This window comes from Myotis nattereri, assembly GCF_964212035.1.
Source record: "Myotis nattereri genome assembly, chromosome: 12".
NCBI classification, from domain to species: Eukaryota; Metazoa; Chordata; class Mammalia; order Chiroptera; family Vespertilionidae; genus Myotis; species Myotis nattereri.
In genome coordinates this window covers 40502723-40523940 of record NC_138087.1, presented here as the reverse complement: position 1 = coordinate 40523940, position 21218 = coordinate 40502723, and the positions used below count along the sequence as shown (strand labels likewise).

Here is a 21218-nt window from a genome sequence, read left to right as displayed (position 1 = left end):
TTTTAAACTTCTTAGCTAAAGATGTACAAGAGAAAGCACAAGGATATAGTTACCTAAGAATTCATTTACTTACTAACTGAGTAACTGGAAAAAATGAAAACATACCACCCAGGATAGTACTGAACTGGCTTAGGAACAATTGATCTTTTCACCAGGGACTAGAGATTGCCAATAGGTGGGAAGAAACAGAAAGTCTATGCTTAGCTTCTTCCTTTGGGAAGAAACAGGAGCAGGAAATGCAGCCTTCACTTATTTCTGTGATAAAGATGAGCATCGGACTATTGGAAAGCAGGAAAGAATAACAATGGAGCCAAAGGAGCTGGAAGTGTCTCCATTTTATGTTACAGGGAAGAAGGGGACTGAAAATGATGGGGGTCTGTTTGTTTATTTTATTTTTTAGCGAGAACAAGGGAGGGAGAGAGAGAAGAACATTGATGTGAGAGTGGAACATTGACTGGCTGCCTCCTGCACGCCCCCTGCCAGGCATGTGCCCTGACCAGGAATGGCACCGGTAACCTTTCGGTGCACAGGACAGCGCCCAGCCAACTGAGCCACACCAGCTGGGGCATTTGTGTATTTTTAAGAATTAAATGATGGAGAAATTAATATTTTCTTCAGGGGGTTCACATTTTCCTCAGGTGGTTCCAGAAGACTCTTAGCAGTGTAGGCCTGTAAGATTCTCAAAAAACAAGGTTTAAAATGCTAAGAAATCTTGGACAGTTTAAGTAATTGTCAAAATTAAGGGCCATAGTAATTAGTATGTACTTTGTGCTTTATGATTATAGGACTTTGTGTATATATTGATTGATTTAATCTGTGGTTAAAAAACTTAGTAAGTGATAAGCCCTGATACAAAATGCTGTTCATAAGTATGAACACCGCTCTGGACCTTAAACATCGTGTTTGATAACATGTCTGTAAACTAAATGTAAGTAGCTCTGACAAACCCAGGGAATGCATTTAGGAATTATCAGACCATCATACGTTAACCAGCATGACACCTGCAAGTCCAACTAACCTTTGAAATCAACAGAACTGAATGTGGAGAATTGCTCCCATGCTTTTTCAAATTTCAAATTATTTATACCAAGGGAACAATCTAGGAGCAATGAGATGAAGAGTTGCTATTCAGCATCTATCAGAAATTTAAAATTATTTAAGTCAACCCAGTTCCCTGGACTGTTTTCATGCATAAATCCATTGGATGCACCAATGCTCTCTTATTAAACCAGAGTGGCCCAGTCTGTCTGCTTTTTCGTGAATTCTAACTTGTCATTTTAGTAGCTATTTGCCTGCTCATTTTGTGCCTCTATGTTTTAAAGTAGTAGTTTTTCTTTCTTAATTAAATGTGCTAATACTTCAGAATACCTCTACTTTCCCTCCCCACCAAAAGAGTATGATATTTGTTTATATAGAAGTAGTGTGAAATTATTATAGTTTAAAATTCATTCACATGGGAATCAAGACTCAGAACTTTACAGAATTAAGAAAAAAAAGTTTTTCAGACACAATTTGGGTAAAGAAAGGACTTTTTATAATCCCATCTAAATTCACACAAATTTACAAAAGCATTCTTAGTTTTTATAAGATTAGTTGCCCAGTCTATTACCGTGCCAAACATTGGGGGAATGCCCTCTTTTTCCATAAACTTTCACCAGAATAGTCTTTTCCCTATTCTCCCTTGGTAAACCTGACAACCAGCTATCATTAACACCTTTCATGCATCAGAAGGAAACAGTCTAAGTTTCAAGAAAAGCAAAAAAGGTGTTTCCTAAACAGTAGAAATGTGTTGTGATGTCATAACCTGACATCTGAAAAATAGAGTGCATTTAGGAGAGCAGATCTATGTGAATGTAAACTATTCTTTTAATGAACAGCTGTCCTTCAGGATGGCATGGGTTAAAACTCAGCTTCCGAGTAGCAGTAGCTCATAGCACGAAAAAGGGAGACGACGTTTTCAAGTTATCGTGTTGTACCTATCCACAGACCCAAGCTTCTCTGTTTCATTCTGTGGGTCAGGTTACTTACATCATGTGGCTTCCCATGAAATGGGGGATAAGTGTTCAGGCTTTACCAGTTACCAAAGTCATTGCCAAAAAAGGAAGGGTAAATACCAGAAACAGCAGACAGAAGGAGGAGTGTCACACCAGTGTTGTTGTTGACCTCCTACCTGAAAAGGACCCCAGCAAAGGAAGACTCCTCCAGAAGGTTTTGGACATTACCTGTGGCATGTGAGGTACCGTGCACTTTCTCTGCTTTTGTCCAGAGGAGGTGGATATGAAGAGCACAACCGCACCCCTGTCTGCCCTTTTACCACCCCTGGTCTCTAGGCCCCCAGCTCCACTAACCAAACCTCAGGGGATTCGTGGAAGCTACATCAACCTGGAAGCTGGGATAAGAGTCTTTGTCCAGTGACCTGGCAGCGTAGAAATAAGAGCAGCCTGCCAGCTGGTAGTCAGACCTTGAGAAACAGACAAGACTGTAAAAGTAACTGGGTCCAAACTGCATGTTTTCAAAGTGTAAACTGAGGTACAGAGAAAGGGTGTGATCTAGCCATGCCCTCAGTCCAGCCCAGTGCTATTTCCACGGCGGGGTCATCTTGCTGCTCTTCTCTGCACATGTTACCCCTGCACTCCCAGGTACCCAAGGCCATCGGCCCAGACAGGCACCAATGCTGCATCCCCTTCAGCGTTCACCCAGGACACAGTTATGGCAGTTTTACTCATTTTATTAAATCTATTTCTTCTTCCCCAAAGGTTTCCTCTCTTCCCAGTAAAAACTGTGAAACTAATTTCCCTTAATTTCTCTGCTTCCATAAGCCTCTGGAAAGAAACAGCTGCAGTCTTGCAGACTGAGTTCAAACGCATTGCTTGGTAAAGTAAGCTTTCCCTCCTTCAGATATCACTTCAACAAAAGCATCTGACTCCCTCCTCATCCCCAGATCCTCCAATCTGCTCTGTGTTCATTTACATCAGTTATTGCACAAAACAGAGCGGGCAGGCAAATGCTGAGGAGGAAGGAGCCCGCATTGGTTTGGGTTAGGTGAACATCGCCGCCTTGTGGTCAAACAGAAACAGGCCCGTTTTCTTTCTGGCCTTCACTGAAAGCTGGGGAGAACCTAGGACTTGGAATCCTTTCCCCTGCTTCAGACCAGACCATCCATCACTCTAAAATAATCAAGCTTTATATGAGAAGTTTCTAAAGAAAATAAGATTATGGACCTTCTTTGGTAGTCTATAAACTTATAAGCCCTTTATGAATGAAGTCATTTACAAAAAAAAACAAACTGGTTTTTTTGCCCCTCTTAAATTTTATTTATTTAGAATTTTACTATTACAACTATTCTTCCTGACAACTCCCACTCTTACAGACATGTCACATGTATAAATATTGCCATTCAATATTGGTCTTCAGACAATACCGATTCTTGTTCTTAGAATTCAAACTAATGCTTCCATATGGATTTCTCAAATGAAAATATATAGGTGTTAGACTCGATATTACCCACGTCTTAAATTTAGAAAATTGTTACAAGGATGAAAATAAGCACAAGTTCCTAGACTTGCTATAGCTGCCTTTCAATAGCATCATAACAGATCCTCTGGGGATTTTTTCAAAACCTGGTACATGACAGACCATAGAGGCCAGAAAGTTCAACTCTTTTCAGTGAGAAACCTGAGGCGTTGAGGGCAAGTGGCTGGTTTGTCCTATAGACAGAAGCCCAGGGCAGTTGAGTCCCAGCCAGAGTCCCTTACCCTGCCTGCCTCACAGTGCCAAGCAAATAACAGACAGGGTGGGCTTCCTCTGGAGGGCACCCTTCATGGAGCCAAAGGCATGGAGAGGAGGCTGACTCGGGGGTGGCCAGGCTCTGGGGCTCTTCTACCTTTGAAATAACAGAGGTGCTTAACAATCTGGTAGAGCCAGGCCTTACAGAAACTGCAGCCTTGTTAACCTATCCCAAAATAATGGAGAAAAATCATCGCATGGGTAATATCTTTTAAATCAGCTTAATGTTTATGGAAAGGGCAATACCTGAGACGTTATGATCTTCAAATAAAACCTTGTCTACCTTCCCTTTGTTATAGTTTCACCATGCTTTGCATACGGAAGCCAGACAATTGGTCTTTCTTAGCAGCCGGAGGATAGCTTAATTTGACAATTTAGATTGATGAGATAATCTTCACACAAAAGAGATCCCGAAATTCTGAGAAAGTGGGGGAGGAGTGAGAGACCGTTTCTGTGAAGGGACAGTTCAGCAAAAGAAATGGGTTCTGATGAGCCCAGGTCAGGGATGGGAGGGGTTGTGTGCCTTAAAGTGCTGCCATCTCATCTCGAATGCCCTTCACACAGTCCCATTTCGCTCAGCCTTTTCAGATTAGGTCCCCACGCCTGCCTTGTATCCCAAGCTAAAGGAGAGGCGGAATGCAGTGGGCAGGGCTGAGAACTAAGGTCACAAGCAGCAAGGAGGCTGAAAGAGCAGCACTTGGATTCATACACTTGGGCTGGTGCATCAGCTGCTATCCATTCATTCCTGCCCATACAGACACACCAGTACGCATATTTCAAGACAGATTTCTGCAGTAAACCAAGACTTTCCCAAACACGGGTGACTCACACACTGTGGCTAGTTAGTTCTCTTACTGAGAACATAATGCAAAACATACACACACACACAAACAACCAGAGAGATTGATCCCACCACATCAGTTAATTTCACTATTTTACTCATTCATATTTTCAATAAAAAGCATTTCGAATGCCAACCACATATCCGGCACTATAAAAGGCACTAGGAATACAGCGATAAATAAAACAATGAATATTATAAGGCTCTTTCTCCCTGCTTTCTCTTTCAACACAAGGGACGTTCATAAATGACTTCATCTAACAGCCATCCTGATCTCCTTGTATGGAAAGGAGCCAAGTGTTCATTGTTAAACAGAAATTTGGTATTAAAGGCTGTCTGAGCTCTAAGTATGCCCCACCTATGCAAGCCCTGGCAATACCAATCCCCTCTGGACGGAGTCTTCATTTAGTGAGTGTGAAGAAATAAATGATCAGCAAAGGGTGGTAACAGGCCTGGGTCTGAGGCAGAGCAGCCAGGGGCCTGGGGACAGCTGGGGAACCTAGTTACTAGTGTCTGGGAGCAGTAGCATTTGCCATGTCTAGCCTTGTGTTTCTTTCTGCTACGCTGGTGTGTTTTTCTCCTCAGCTGAAGACTCGAATAAATATTTTGATTTTCTGTTATTGCCGACGATTACTGCATCTTCTTATTTAACGTATGTCTTCTTTCCAAGCGAGAATATCCAGGTTTCGGTTGGATCTATTTTAAGGTGAATTAATTAACCAGCATAATAATTCATTCATATGTTTCTTTTTTAATTAATTTTTTTTTTACTCTAAAATAGTTACAGAACACATGGGATCGAATCCCTAGTAAATCACGCTGTCCTTTGGCTCTGTTTGTTTTTCATTCTTCCCTCACAGGGGAACCTGCCGCCTGACTACAGAATCAGCCTGATCGACATCGGCCTGGTGATAGAATACCTGATGGGCGGAGCTTATCGCTGCAATTACACGCGCAAGCGCTTCCGGACGCTCTACCACAATCTCTTCGGCCCCAAGAGGGTGAGGCTTGCAGGCAAATTCGGGTTCCTGGACTCCTGGGTGGACTAGGGTGCTACCGATTCAGGGTGTGGCATCCTTCTCTCTTAGTGGGAGATGAGATGAGAAGGCAATTGCCCCACCTCTTCTTCCCTCCACCATCAAATCTGTTTTTATAAAAGGCCCAGGGGAGGGGGGGGCGGGATGTATTCTTTCCCTAGGTCCAATTCAAATCAGAAACACACTGAGAGTGAGCCTTAATGATCAGAGAATAGCAATGAAATTCAAATGAATCTTATTATCTACCACAGCAATTTTCAAGGTTTTTGGTAGGGATCTATTTATACCCTTAAAAATTACTGAGGACTCCCAAAAGCTTTTCTATCTACATTGGGTTCTATCAATATTTATCATGCTGGAAATTAAAGTTGAAACATTAAAAAATAATTATTTATTAATTCATCTTAAGATGACCATAAGAAGTTCATTCATTACATATTAACATAGAGAGCATGTTTATGAAAAACAACTGTTTTCAAAACAAAAATCAGTGATGAGTAGCATAGCTTTACATTTTTTGCAAAATTCTGTAATGTTTGACTTAACAGAAGATAGTTAGATTCTCATATCTACTTCTGTAGTCAATCTGTTACAAGACATTGTTTTGGTTAAAATATATGAAGAAAATCTGCCCTCGCACAAATATGTGACAAATATGACAAATGTTTCAAACTAAGGAAAAAGTAATCTTTAGTGATAATTGTAGCTATTCTTTTTTGATATTTCATCAAAATTCAAGTGGCAATTTCTTGAAGATTCGTTTGCAACATGAAATCTGAAACCATGTCAGTGAACTTTTCCTATTAAAATCCAAACTGCAGTTTGTATGGATCTTTTAACATCATAGATTGGTCATTGTAAAATATTGGTTTGTTGAGTTATATTCTGATCTTCTAACTGTTGACACAGTTTATTATACAATTGCAAAAACTTGCATTCACCTTCAATCTCATCAGAAAAGTCTTTACTGAAAAACTGTCAAGGTCAAGGGCTGGGTTTTCCAAGATTCTATTATCTGCTTGAAAGTTTGAATTTTGTCACTAACAACCAATATTGCGAGTTGTTTTCCTTGAAATGCCAGTCCTACTTCGTTCATTTCCAAAACGTCTGCCATCCAGGTCTAAGAAACCCTAATTGTCTACCAGTCATTTCTTCACACAGATAGTTCATGACACAAAGTGGCCATAATTCAGCCCAAACAACCCCATGAGTGTTCTCCCTCAGGACACCCATCCTAGTTCAGTATGTAGCAGCAGTGCTTTATGCCACTTCCCATTTCACCCCTCAGAATAGTAAAAAGACATTTTTTACCAGCAAGAGTAGAAATTGAGTACATGTAATAATGTTTTAGGCCTCATCAAGCACATTCTTTTGTTGTTGTTTTGTTCCATTGATTTTTAGAGAAAGTGGGAGGGAGGGAGAAAGAGAGAGAGAGAAATATCAATGTGAGAGAGACACATCAATTGGTTGCCTCCCAAACACCCACTGTAACCCACTGAAAAACCAAACTGGCGACCCTTCAGTGCACAGGCCTCATCTCTGTCCAATGAGCTACACCAGCCAGGGCTCATCAAGCACATTCTTAAGTGCAAGTGTTTTGTTTTGTTTTAAACTTCAAGTGTATAACAGTGAACTCTAATGACAACTAGTAAAGTCTGGTACCACTGCCTTCATCCTTGCCAAGGTACCCAGCAATTTTACCGACCGTTGCTTTTGTATCATCAGTGCAAATATTAACACATCTTAGTGTTATTATGAAAATAGTTTTGACTTCACAGACCCCTTGAAGGGTCTCAGAAAAGACCTCCACCCCCAAAAGGGTCGCATGGTCCTAGGACAACATTTTGAGAACTGCTGCTATAGCTGGTGGCAGGCATAATTTTTTATTTTTACCAAACCTTATCTTCTGATTATTCTAGTATTTTGTGGTGCTAGAAGAGACCTTTGAAAACACCAAAAAGTATTAATTTTTAAAAATCAGAAATTTTAAACTGGTGGTCATTATAACAGCTAAAAGAGAAAGAAAGGGGGAGAGACAAGTTCAAGCTATTCTGACTTGAATGGTCGAATAAAATTTGGAGGAACCATAAGTGCTATAACCTTACTATTTACTTAAAGAACTTTCAAGATGGTACCAGACCCTTCTGTAATACTTGCAACGTGGAATTGGAATTCCTGACCCCTGAAATGTAATTTTGTATCTCCCCTTGTTAAATATAAATCAAGTTCTGCACTTTGCTGAGTTGCTTTCTCTGTCCGTCTCGGTCTGTGCCTGTTTTGCACATTCCCAGCATGAGCAATGATGCTTCTGTTTGTGCTGATACTTTCCATGCCAGTAAGTGCCATCGACACATGTCCCTCTGGCCCCACTCACCCTTGATCTACCGGACAGCAGCATAGAGAGATGGTCAGCATGAAGCATCTACACATATATTTATGAATAATATCTCAAGTCTTCCGGGAATAGAGGTCATTCAGTGGTTTGAGAAACACCTGCTTTGAATGTTTCATCATGCACGTAAGTGCTTGAAGTCATGGAGATGACGAGCAGGACAGTTTTAGGAAGATGGAAGAAATTTTGGTCCACAAAAGGCAATCGCATTATGCCTGTTCAGTTTCCTAATTTTCTGTGATTCACCCAAACTCATTAAATCCCTAACTCTCTAAGAATTTCTATAAATAGGTTCCCTTTTTAATGTTTTATTTATTGAAATAGATAGATGCTATATGGTAAATGGAATTGTTTCATTACCTGTTTGAGATAAAGTAGGATCCTTTTCTTACATCTGTAAAGAAATATCTAACATTGTGCATTAATTTTTTCACAGCCCAAAGCCTTGAAACTATTGGGAATGGAGGTAAGTGTTTGCTCAAATTATTAGTGTCAATTATTTAATCTCTTTGTTACACATTTGAAATATATTCATAAGTTCATTTCAGTGGTAAGGATTAGTACATGATTCTGCAATGAGGAAGTGACATTTTTCCCAGTGGTGAGGGGACAGATCACAGTAGCTTTGAAAATTTCACCATGGAGGCTATATTAATTAGCATTGCAAACAAGGAAATAAGTCCTATTTGAAATTCTAACTTGAAAACCAAGAAAGCATATATATTCCAGTAAGCAAAATCTATTCATGGGTGTTTACAAATGGCCAACAAATCCAAAGGCCAGAAAGACTTCACAAATGCACCTAATGAGGTGTGCAGAAACTGGAGAGGTTACCTTCCTCTCATCTTTTGTTAATGTGGTTATTGTTGTATGCAAATGAAAGTCCTTGTCCTTTGAGAGAAAAGGGTAGTGCTGTCCATCATGCATGACAAATAACCCTGCCTGCAGAGGGGGAAAAGGACAAAAGTGAAAAGAAAAGAAAATGGCCCATTGAACGTACTTTTTCTAATTTAAAGTATAACAATGACATGTTCCCATAGGACTGTGCTCATGCTCTTCTAGCTCATTTTAAAATTAGACATATATAAGCTTGAGCATTCTTTTAGGATTGGAGCTAGGAGAGGATACACGCATACCTCAGAGATATTGCGGGTTCGGTTCCAGACCACCGCAATAAAGCAAGTCGTGATCTTTTGCCATCAATGTGTAGAAAATGCAACATCTGGGAAGAGCAATAAAGTGAAACACAATCAAATAAGGTGTGCCAGTAGTTCATTTATGCATCTGTCAGAGCAGGACCAGTAGTAAATATACGATAACTGTTGACTGAATTTCATTGGTTCATTTCTAACTCTACCTCTATTTTTTTTTTGCACCCTAAAATTACAGGATGACGTTCCCTTGAGGAGAGGAAGAAAAACAACCAAGAAACGTGAAGAAGAGGTAGACATTGACTTGGACGACCCTGAGATCAACCACTTTCCTTTCCCTTTTCATGAGCTGATGGTGTGGGCCGTCCTGATGAAGCGGCAGAAAATGGCCTTGTTCTTCTGGCAGCATGGCGAGGAGGCCATGGCCAAGGCCCTGGTGGCCTGCAAGCTCTGCAAGGCCATGGCTCATGAGGCTTCCGAGAACGACATGGTCGATGACATCTCCCAGGAGCTGAACCACAACTCCAGGTCGGCCAGCCCAGAAAATAGGGTCATCAGGGGACAAAAAGGGAAGGTGGGCCCCAAATAATGGATGGAGGGTCTAAGATCCACAAAACTTGAAGGCAAAGCAGTATCACCCCAATGGTGCACAGAGAGGGTGGACATGAAGAATTACTGTTGCCCGTCTGGCGTGGCTCAGTAGTTGAATATCAACCTATGAACCAGGAAGTCGGGGTTCAGTTCCTGGTAGGGGCACATGCCGGAGTTCTGGGCTCAATCCCCAGTGTGGGGCATACAGGAGGCAGCCAATCAATGATTCTCTCTCAAGATTGATGTTTCTATCACTCTCTCCCCTTCCCTTCCTCTCTGAAATAAAAAAAAAAAAAAATACTTTTTTAAAAAGAATCACTGTTTATGGTGCACAGCACTAGCTATGGAGGTACAAACAGATTATAGAAGATTTTATTTCACCCTCTCCACCTCCCCAACATGTCTGGTATTTTCACTGTAGGCATGTTTGCTGCAAGGATTTTTAGCACACAGGTAATCAGCTGTAAAGCAATTTTGCCATAAGAGATAAAATAATGAAAAACAAAAATGATATCATGGAACATGAAAAATTATTAACAAAATTTAAAAACTGTTGCAGAAAATGAAAATACATTGTCTTTGAAGTCTTTTGTTCATAGTATTATATATACTTTTCTTTTATATTTGCCATAGCTTGGTGAACGTTTGGTTCTGCTGGGTGGGCGGATGACTGTGGTCACTGAATGATATGCAAACTGATATGTTATCATTTTCTAGTATAGTGTGCAATCTGGCTTTAAGCGTAGTTTTTAACATCCACTATTTTAAGACTACCACATCTACTCATCATTGTATAGACCATTATGAGGGCTAAGATTTACATCATTGTATAGACCATTATGAGGGCTAAGATTCACATAATGTAAAAATGGAAGTAACTGTGAGAACCTCCTCCATGGAGAAATGAAACCAAACTGACAACTAGCTTAAATAAATTCAGTCTGTCAAATATAAACCAAACTGCCCACCGTTATTTTATCTTTTATGGTGAAATTGCCTTACAGCCAATTAGTTGTGCAACAAAAATGCTTACAGCAAATACACCTAGAACCCTGCCCCAACAGATAGATCCTCTTGTTAGGCATATTTTACAGCTAAAGGAAATGAGACGTAGAGTTTAAGTGACTTGTCCAAGATGACAACTTTGTGGCTAGGCTCAGATTTGAACTGAGGTCTGCCACATTGAAGAAGACACACTGCACTCTAATCATTGATTTATTGGTCTGCCATCCTCATCCATACACCTTGAATTGAGGGCCTTGAGTGCAGGGGTCATGCCTTGTTTGACTTACGCTTTTAGTTCTAAACATGGTGTCTGGCATATAGAGCTGTTTAATGGATGTTGGCTGGATGAATAAATGAAGAGACTAGACCCCATAAAAAACAACTAGGCCATTCAGAACCCACCTTTTTTGGCTTGGCCAATGGGTCTCCACTTTCACCAGCTACATCTCCAAGATGGCTAAAAGATGGCCCTTCACATTCTCTTTTTCAGGGACTTTGGCCAGCTGGCTGTGGAGCTCCTGGACCAGTCCTACAAGCAGGATGAGCAACTGGCCATGAAGCTCCTGACATATGAGCTAAAGAACTGGAGCAACGCCACATGCCTGCAGCTCGCGGTGGCTGCCAAGCACCGTGACTTCATCGCACACACGTGCAGCCAGATGTTGCTCACAGACATGTGGATGGGCCGGCTCCGGATGCGCAAGAACTCAGGCCTCAAGGTCAGTGCAGCCAGAAGGCCCTACTGGCTATGAGCACCAGAGGGTTGGTTGGAGTTATCCAAGCTGAATATGCAGTGGGATTAGGCATTTTCATATCTCAGGAGGGTGACTCTACACTCCAACTGCATCAGGATCTTCTGTGTAGTGTTTTCATGTAGAGGCTAAGACCTCCTCTAAATTTGGCTAAATCAATAGACATGGTGCCTAGACATTAATATTTTTCAGAAGATCCAAAATGTGATAGTCTCACTCAGGTTCCGTAGGGGTGCCATGTGCTCTGGCACAAGCTATGCTGTACAAGGAGTCGCTTACCTGGGCACCTGTTCACTGCGAGGCAGATGGAATACCCTGGCCTCCTCTACACCAGGTCAAAAGAGACATCATCTCTTATTCAGCTGTACTTGAGAAATTGTTTAAACTGAAATAATAGTGAGATAGATTTACAGGTAAAGACATTGCTGGATAATCTTGATCTATTCTTAAATGAAGAAAAACAAAGTTGCAGATCATCATGTATGTAACCTGAGACCATTTTTGTTTTTTTAAAGCATATATGTGTATAGTCACAATTGTATAGATGATGTTTAAAACAAAACAAAACAAAACAAAATAGGAACAATACACAGTAAATTGTAGTGTTACCTCTAGGGTTGAAGTATAAGAAGAATGTGTGGCTTTGCTTTGTATGTTTTCTTAATGTTTTTTAAAGAAAACATTAAACTGAAAGAAGTAAAAGAAAGGCAAAAATAGGAGGGGGAAGATTAAATGAATGTTAAAATAGTTCATCTATTTAGAATTTGTGGCTGTTACCAGTGAAACCAGGCTCATATTTACCTAGAACTACCTGATCTGGGTAACTTTGAGAGCAGCCCAAAGCAGAAGGGCCACGGGACCAGAGGGATCACTGAAGCCACCCTATGCTGAACCAGCACCCCCTCCTCTGCTCCACCCTTGCATGGGCTCTTGGCCAGGAGTCACAGAAGGTTGCCATGAAGTGGGTCATGGGTGTTCCCTAGCTGTGCTGCTGGTGACCTTGGCCAAGCCTGGCTGTCAGCTCCAAGGACAGGGTGTCACGTCCGCTGAAGGCTGCCAGCAGGCCACCTGAGCTTGCCCAGCCTGCCAGGCACCCTGAGTTCAGGGCCATCGCTCTCCCTTTTCCCTTAGCTGCTCCAGAGTCCCTGCAGGCATTCGAGCATGGGCTGTCCTTTACTTGTTATTTGAGAATTATTTTTACTTACCCTCCAGGATCCTCTTTGCCCCTCACTGCGGTTCATATTCCAGAACCTTGTGCAATAGAACCATTTTAGGATTAGGGAAGAGGTGGGAGATTTAGGGAACACAAGTCAGATGTCAGTACTATCACTCAGAAATGCATTGCCCTGACAAACCGAGAATGGGGTTGATCCTTGTGAAAAAGGCCCGTGGATTCAGTATCACCACATAGAGACTTAAGCATGTTGTTTAGACATGAGAGAAATACAGTGCAGGACCCTGTATTTGAACAGGGGCTTCTCTTAGTGAATACAGAGCCCGCTGGTGGGTGTTTGTGTGTGTTTCTGTGGGATAGTAGTAGATGACAGGGGGAAGCTCTATAACGAATAAAATGCTTTCCTACGTGGACTTTCTCAAGGTCAACTTAGGACAGCAATTTTTAGAGATAATCAGATGACACGATCAACTCCAACTGACACACTAGCAAATAAATGCCAATGGATATACGTATGAATTGATTTCACCAACCAAGTGCTGTTTAATAGCTAAATGGGAAACTCAGTTCTTTCCCACTTTTGCCTTGGATAGGCGCTCTCTCTTTCCTCAGTTTCCCCCATGCAAAGTGAGTTTAATTGGGTAATATATATTTTGGTAAGATGCTTTGTTTCTCCAAAATCAGATTGAGCTACTCTGCACAACAGTTCTAGGCATTTTTGCAATGAGCTGCTTTGCCACAAACATGTTTGCCACAAAACTAATTTGCCATAAGGCAATTTTTCTGTACAAGATAAAATTTTAAAAATTAACAGACTCATAGATAGAGAGCAGGCAGACAGCTCTGGTGAGGGTGGGGGGGTGTTGGGGTGAGGTGGAGAGATTGAGCAAAAAAGAAAAAAAGAGAAGGAACTCATGGACACAGGCAATAGTGTGGTGATTATGGAAAGAGGGGATGTGGGAGAGGGGGAGGGGGGATTTGGAGATGGAAGAGTGTATGGGGGGATAAATGTTGGTGGAAAAATAAAATAAAGAAAAATAAATTTTAAAAAAGGGACATTAAAAAGGACATAATGAAATCCATTTTTCATCACAAAATTAAGAATACTATTATGAAATACAAAATATCTGACTTCATTTAAAACATGTGTAGATTCATGATAATACTGTGCAAGTAACCGGTTTTATTTTGTGGGTTGTACTTAAGCAGTTATACACTCATTGCATATTGATCGGTCTCCTCTTTTGAGCTGAGTTGCTTACCTATTGTTTTTATTCTTGGCATATTGTCGCATGTCTGTTAATAGACATTCCAAAGTTCTATGAGAAATATGGGTTCAACTCCCCACCTTCGAATCACCAAAGGATTTGCAAACTGATATGTCAGTGATCATATTCTAATATAGTATGAAATCTGGCTTTATACTTTCTTATTTCACACTTTCAGTAACTTTGTCACCATATTTTCTACCAAGTTGATATACATAGTTATCATTCACTATTTTAAGATCTCCATGTCTAGTCGGCACTGTATAGGCCAGCGTTTCTCAACCTGTGGGTCGCGACCCCTTTGGCAATCGAACAACCCTTTCACAGGGGTCTCCTAAGACCATCCTGCATATCAGATATTTACATTACGATTCATAACAGTAGCAACATTACAGTTATGAAGTAGCAACAAAAATAATTTTATGGTTGGGTCACAACATGAGGAACTGTATTTAAAGGGCCAGAAGGTTGAGAACCACTGGTATAGACCAATATGAGGGCTAAGATTTATGCAATATAAAAATGGGAGTACACTGTCAACCCAAACTGTTGACCAGTTACTTTATTTTTTATGGCAAAATTGCTTTACAGCCAATTAGTTTAACAGCAAAAATGCGGTAAAGATGTTTACGGCAAAGAAGCTTATTGTAAAAATACCCTACATGGTCCATAACAGTTCCCAGGTGGACACAAATGACTCTTGTAGCATTAATATACATAGTTATTCAAATATGCAGGTCCTCCCTTGGGGCACACACAACACTCATTTACACACACACACATACACACACACACTCATACACACACACCACCCCCAGGCCCTCTGATTCTAAGCAACCACTCTAATCTTAATCCCTTAAATGTGATTATTATTATTATCATTATTATTACTTTAGGTAATTCTGGGAATTCTACTTCCTCCTTCAATTCTCAGCTTGGAGTTCAAGAACAAAGACGACATGCCTTATATGACTCAGGCCCAGGAAATCCATCTCCAAGAGAAGGAGCCAGAAGAACCAGAAAAGCCCACGAAAGATAAAGACGAAGAGGATATGGAACTGACAGTAAGGAAATACTCCTCAGTTATTGTCCATGGGGACAATCCCTCATCCACGTGTCCCATTGATATGGCTTCAGATTCTGTAACTCCTGAGATCAGCCTCCCGCCAGGTGCTTTCATTTGAGTGGTGAGACCAGGGTATTATGAAAGTGCCCTCTCTATGCACAAATAATATGACTATAGAAACTAATTGGATGGGAAAATTTTCAGCCAGGGTTAGTGGTATAGGACAACCCAATGAAATTCAAAAGCAAGGCACCCTTAATTTCCCATCAGGTAGTGCTGTACAAACAACCAGGTGGTGTGGCAGCCTCCGCACTTGAGGAAAGAAAGGAGATTGGTGGTTTGGGAGCAGCCGGCTTCACTGAGCTGGAACTCTTCTTCTGATCAGAAGCTGGGCCTGTATCTGTCTTCAGGGTCGGGCTCACAATGCAGGACTAATAGAATGTGGAGGTTTGTATGGAAGGTTTTTCTTAGCTCTTCCTGGTGTAATTATAGAGCATGGATGCTTTGTGCTGCAGGGCGAATGGGGCAGCTGGGCATGGGACAGCTTCCCGCAACCCCCGCCGGAGCAGCGTGACTGCCACTGGATTATAGCCAAGGTCTAAAAATATCACAGGCTGTTAAAGAGACAAACAAGGCTTCATAGCTTTGGAGACATCAAGCAACAACTCCACAGGACCGCCTTGATATGCCCCACCCTCCCCTGCCCTCTCACCGGTCACTGTGATGACCCAGAGAAGCTGTAAGGGGAGAAAACAAAAATTGGTTTTGCTCAGGTGACAAAAGGCCTTGCATTATTATCCTAGTAGGACACCTCTGTGAATTGCGTTTTCCTCCAAATAAACACTATTTCCTCCCACTAGGCCCTTTCTAAAGTTCTATTTTAAGGCACAGTTTCAGCCTCTCGTGTAACAGGGTATATACATTGGGGCACTCTTTTGATTGATAAATCATTCACAGCTTTTGACTCATTGAGTTTAAAGCCAATGTTTGCTTTCAGTTTCAGTGTATAAAAATTGGCGGTCTACTTCCCTCTGTGATAGGGGTGACTGCCTTCCCTAAGGATCTTACCATATTTTTGGCCTCTGCACCCTTCGAGGATAGAACCTATTTTGATTATGAGCAGCAGCGTTGTAGTAAGTAGTACTACAGGGTTTTTATTGACAGCTTCAGCAGAGGGGTAAAGAGTGTGTGCCCTGGCTCCAGGATCCTGCCCCATCACCTACTCTGGAACCACAGACACAGTGTCTTAACTTCTAACATGGGAATAATAGTAGCTTACAGGTGCATGTAGACTATATAAAAAGTGTGCATGTAAACCATTTACACTGGTGTCAAGCGCGAGGTAAGCCTTGATTAAACAGTGGTAAGTGGTTCACATGCATTTACTGGTGGAGTCCTCACAACAATCCCACGGGTAGGTACTAAAAGGGTGTCCCAAAATTCACGCAAGAAGTAATTTTGATAGAAAACACAGGTTTATAATTAAAAATTGTAAATTTTTTATTGATTCATAAAGTATACAGTATAGGGTTATGTATGGAATAGCATATCGGGTAAATGGCCTCCACGGCACAAAAAACTGGATTATCATGTCGAGATAGCGAGCACCATTAACTGTTATTGCCTGAGCAGCCGCATTTCGGTCATGGAAAATTTCAACAAAAGAGTGTGTGTGTGCCAGCAAAGCCGTGGAGGCCATTTACCTGATATGCTATTCCATATATAACCCTATACTGTATACTTTGTGAATCAATAAAAAATTTATAATTTTTAATTATAAACCTGTGTTTTCTATCAAAATTACTTCTTGCGTGGATTTTGGGACACCCTTTTTTATTTATCCCATCTTACAGATGAGGAAGCTGAGACTCAGAGAGGTTAAATTGCCCAAGGGTACTCCGCTAATTAGTTGTAAAGTTGGCATTAGAACCCAGGCATAGAGATTTCATTGGCCCTGATTTTAGCTGATAGGCTATGCTAATTTTTTTTGTCCTAGTCTCAAATGTAGGCACTCAGCTGGTTTGGTCTACCATGTAGCAGAGAGAATCTGAAAGTGATGCATGGGACTCCTATGTCAAGTAGGACATGGCCTTGACATTGGCATACTTGCTAAGAAGGCTCGAGGGAGGATTTTAGGAAGGTAGCCTGAAGCTGAAGGCAGTGTTTTTTCTTGTTGGGTCTCAAAGAAGAAAGCAAAGGAGGCAGCTTCCTTCTCCTGCTCAGTCAAGCAGGGGTGGGGGATGTCCGGCCCGCGGGCCGTATAAGGCCTGTGAAATCATTTGGTTTGGCCCTGCCAAGGCATTAGAGGTGAGTTAATTAAATGTTTGACCAAATATAGCAGGCTAATTTTTAAGTTGATAATTCTGTATGGCTGCAAATGGCCCTAGGCAGAAATAAAAAAAGGTTCCCCACCCCTGGTCTAGAGCTTTGGGAACCTGACCCTTCAAGAAGCCACAGTAAAGATGCATCTCCGCATTGAGACAAAGTCTGCTTCCTGGAGAGTAGCCCCTGGTTATTTATTGAGAACGCAAGTAGAAGAGACCAACACGTCATTGCTGCTCGATCTTCTTCCCCACAGGCTGGAAGGACAGGGAGAAGGGGAGGAAGGAAGGGACTTGTGGGCTGGCTAAGTCAGGGTTGGATGGCAGTTGTCTTCAAGGTAGGACTTCCTTTGACCCTAATGATAAATATTGTCACAGCGCGGACCCTGGTATTGGCTCGGACCCTGGGCAGGACTGGACAGCAGTTTGTTGCACCTCTCCTCTTTTTATAGGATTAATACCTGAGCTTCCTTGTAAAACCAGCATTTCCTCTCTTAGAACGGGGCCGTTTCTGTTGGCCCTTCCAAAGCTGTGCGTGAAATATCAGCCTTCCTTTGCTAATTTTAGTGGCGTTTACTAGCTTCGTTCACCTCAGAGGCTCTTACCAGACTTGACATCTGTATTCAGGTAGCAAAGATTTTTCAAGTTTATATTGTACAGTTTTGTCTGTATTTGGCCGTATTACATTCTGCTTTAAGGAATGTAGGCAAAGGAAATGTTTGACTACTGGGGAAGGAAATTAACAAGATCAGCAAATTAAGCTGCTTAGGCTGGAATTAATAAAATATCAAAAATGCTTTATTCGGTCAGCACATCATCCTGATACGCAGGGTTGCAGGTTCGATCCCCTGTCAGGGCACATACAAGAATCAATCAATGAATACATAAATAAGTGGAACAACAAATCAATATTTCTCTCTCTCTCTCTCTCTCTCTCTCTCTCTCTCTCTCTCTCTCTCTCTCTCGGTGGGTGGCAGCAACCAACCTCCTGTGGCACCTGCTACCTCTCTCTGGCTATCTGGGGGCGGAGGTGACAGGAATGGAGGTGCGGTGAGAATGCGGGGTGTCCGCCGAGCTCACTCTCACTCCCCCTGAAACCCTCCCCCAGGATGCCAGAGCTCCCATGCCGGGAAGCCTCAGGTGCTGGGTGTCCACGAGGAGCCCGCGGTCTCTTCCAGGTGAGACGGGCTGCAGCTTCTGGGCCCTCAGGGGCCAGTCGGGCTCCCTGTGGGTTCACGCAGGAGTTGGTCTATGAGGCTGGCTGGGAGAAAGTGCGCTGCCCACCTAGCTTCCATGTAGCACTGCTGGGTGGCCCAGAGGCCCATGCTGCACCCAGCCTGTGGTGTCCTGCCGTGTTCACCACATCTCCACATGGGAACTCGGGCACCATGACTCAGGTGGAGGGGGGGCGCATGGGGCCCAGGTGCTGCCCAGGGCCCAGAAGTCAGCTGGGACCTGCCTGCCCTTCCACGCCAGATGCTTGCGCTTCGATCACTGGCCAGGCCTAGGGATCGCACCCTGTGCATGAATTTTGTGCACTGGGCCTCTAGTATAAAATATTAGCTTTGACTATTTTTGTCATTGTCTCAAATATCCACGTCACTCACATATCTATCAATCACAAATGATTTGCCTGTGACCAACAGGATTTCTGGAGAAGGTAACTTCCATTCCTTTATGGACCCTTTGGCTAGAAAAGTACCTTGAGTTAATGAATAGGTACCATTCTATACTCTGGCCTAGTTAGGAGTTGGTTCTGGTCAGTAGGTTGAATCAATCTTCATGATGGATATAGCAAACTAGAAAGCAATAGAGTTTCATAAATATTGATCACTGGCTCCAAGAAACTCTGAGGCTACATATTTGTCCCTGTATAACTTATAATTTATGTAACATAAACACAATTACCCTACTTCTGTTCGCTTATTTATGTGCTCGACAATACCATGCTATTTGGGAACACAGTGAGATGAGAGTAAAGGCAGTTTGGAGCATTTAGGCATCTTGGAGAGTGGCATCTTCGGGTAACCTCTAGGGACAGCGGCTTTCCCAACAGAGTCAGAATAATGCCCTGGGTCTGTGGACATGTTGAGACACTATTAGGCAAAATGCAAGACATTATCTGGCAATGCAGGTGAAACAAAAACAAAAATACAACAACATGTTTTGCTTTTATTGTTCAGATATATTCTAAAGTGGATGCATTTTTAAATGGCTTGTCTTTCATGAGTTTAAGTAAATTATTAAAAATGGTTTTTAAAATTAATTTATTAATCAGGCCTGTGGGCCACTGGTCACTGTCTGCTGGGTGATCGATCGGGGCCTGGCCCCCCACCCAGCGCCCTCAGTGCCTGGGAGCCAGGGGGTGGCCCCACCCACGCCAGCACCACTGGTCACCGTCTGCGGGGCAATTGGTGGGGCAATCGGACTCCGTAACCACCTTGGCCTGGCACCGCCCACTCACCTGCTCCACCATCCTACCACAGTCCTGCTCTCATCAGGGCCCATTGGGGCCGGCAGCACCTCCAATGCCGCCCACTGCCAGTGCCACCAATGCCCACCATGTTCTGCACCGCCCCCTGCTGGTCAGCACACATCATAGCAAGCGGATGAACTCCCAGTTGAACAATTTGCATATTAGGCTTTTATTCACTAAGATTTTATGTAAGGTGGTTTGAAAACAGGATTACCTAGGGGTTGTCTGTGTTCTCAACTTCAAAATAACCAGAAATTATTTCTATAATATAATGTCTCAACAAACCTGTATCCCCAAGTTTTTCTTATCCCAAATTAGTCTATAAACAGTTAAAAGGTTTTACCTTGTTCTCACATTTAATGAAAATTTTATATCCCAAACACTATAGAACTAACCTTGTCTTGGAATGATATTGAAAAAATTAAAGCCAAGAAATTATGCTGTAATAGACTCCTAATAACATACTTTCTTTTCTGGTGAGAGATATCAACTAGATCATTTCAGTCAACAGTATTTGAGAAAGTCTCAGATCCCTTTAAAGACCAACTAATACTTAAGTGCCAGATGCTTATTGATTATAGACCAACCCTATAGCAGGTGCTAGTATTACCCTTATTCTACAAAGAAACTGAGTCTCAGTGAGGTTAAAAGACTTGTCCAAGGTGCCATGGAGTCCAAGTGTCCAAGTTAGGACTCGATGCTCCTCTGAGCGACCCAAAGCCTGGAACTCTTCACCCCTAGGATCTTAGCCATCTTTGGGGCATCCTGTCACTTGCCATCCAGACAGGCCTGTGTCTGTCTTTTCTCAAATTCTCTGCCTTTTCTGTGATGTTTCATCATTATTATTGTAGCTGCTGCTATTTTCATGAATGAGAAGGAAATAATTCTTAAGGAAAGCTCCAGCAGCCTGAGATGAGGGCCTCTCCAGGTTAGACCTGGCTTCTAGACCCGCCTGGTTGACGCTGCCACACAGAGGAAGGCAGTGTGTCCAGGAGTTGCCATGAAACTAACATCAGCAGTAATTGAGGTTCTGTGGTGTTTGAGATCAGGTAACCAAGGCATATGCCAAAGGGTTGGGGAGATGTTTCTAACCTGACTAATTCTAGGCACTCTAATAGTTAGGTATTAGTGATCCAATTTACCTTTGACTTAAGCGTCACTAGCATGAGTGAAGACACAGTTTGAACCCAGACCTGCCTGTTTCACAATATATATGGAGAGAGTGGAACTAGGATACAAGCCAGAGTCATGGCCTTCCCAGGCAACACTCTTTCTCCCTCTCAGAATTCTCTCGTCACTCACATCTTCCAGAGGTCCCCAGGGTGGAAGAGACAAGAATGGTCAAGAAATACCCCTAA

General features: G+C 42.2%; 1 protein-coding gene across 1 annotated transcript in view; it reads left to right on the top strand.

Moving 5' to 3' along the window:
- The window catches only part of TRPM3 (transient receptor potential cation channel subfamily M member 3), a 441698-nt gene that overhangs the window by 344235 nt on the left and 76245 nt on the right, over positions 1–21218 (top strand). The window contains exons 13-18 of the mRNA XM_081103884.1: positions 5298–5333; positions 5488–5628; positions 8493–8522; positions 9446–9735; positions 11294–11522; positions 14894–15061. Of these exons, the coding sequence (XP_080960010.1) occupies positions 5298–5333; positions 5488–5628; positions 8493–8522; positions 9446–9735; positions 11294–11522; positions 14894–15061 (894 nt within the window). The remainder of the gene's footprint in view (positions 1–5297; positions 5334–5487; positions 5629–8492; positions 8523–9445; positions 9736–11293; positions 11523–14893; positions 15062–21218) is intronic.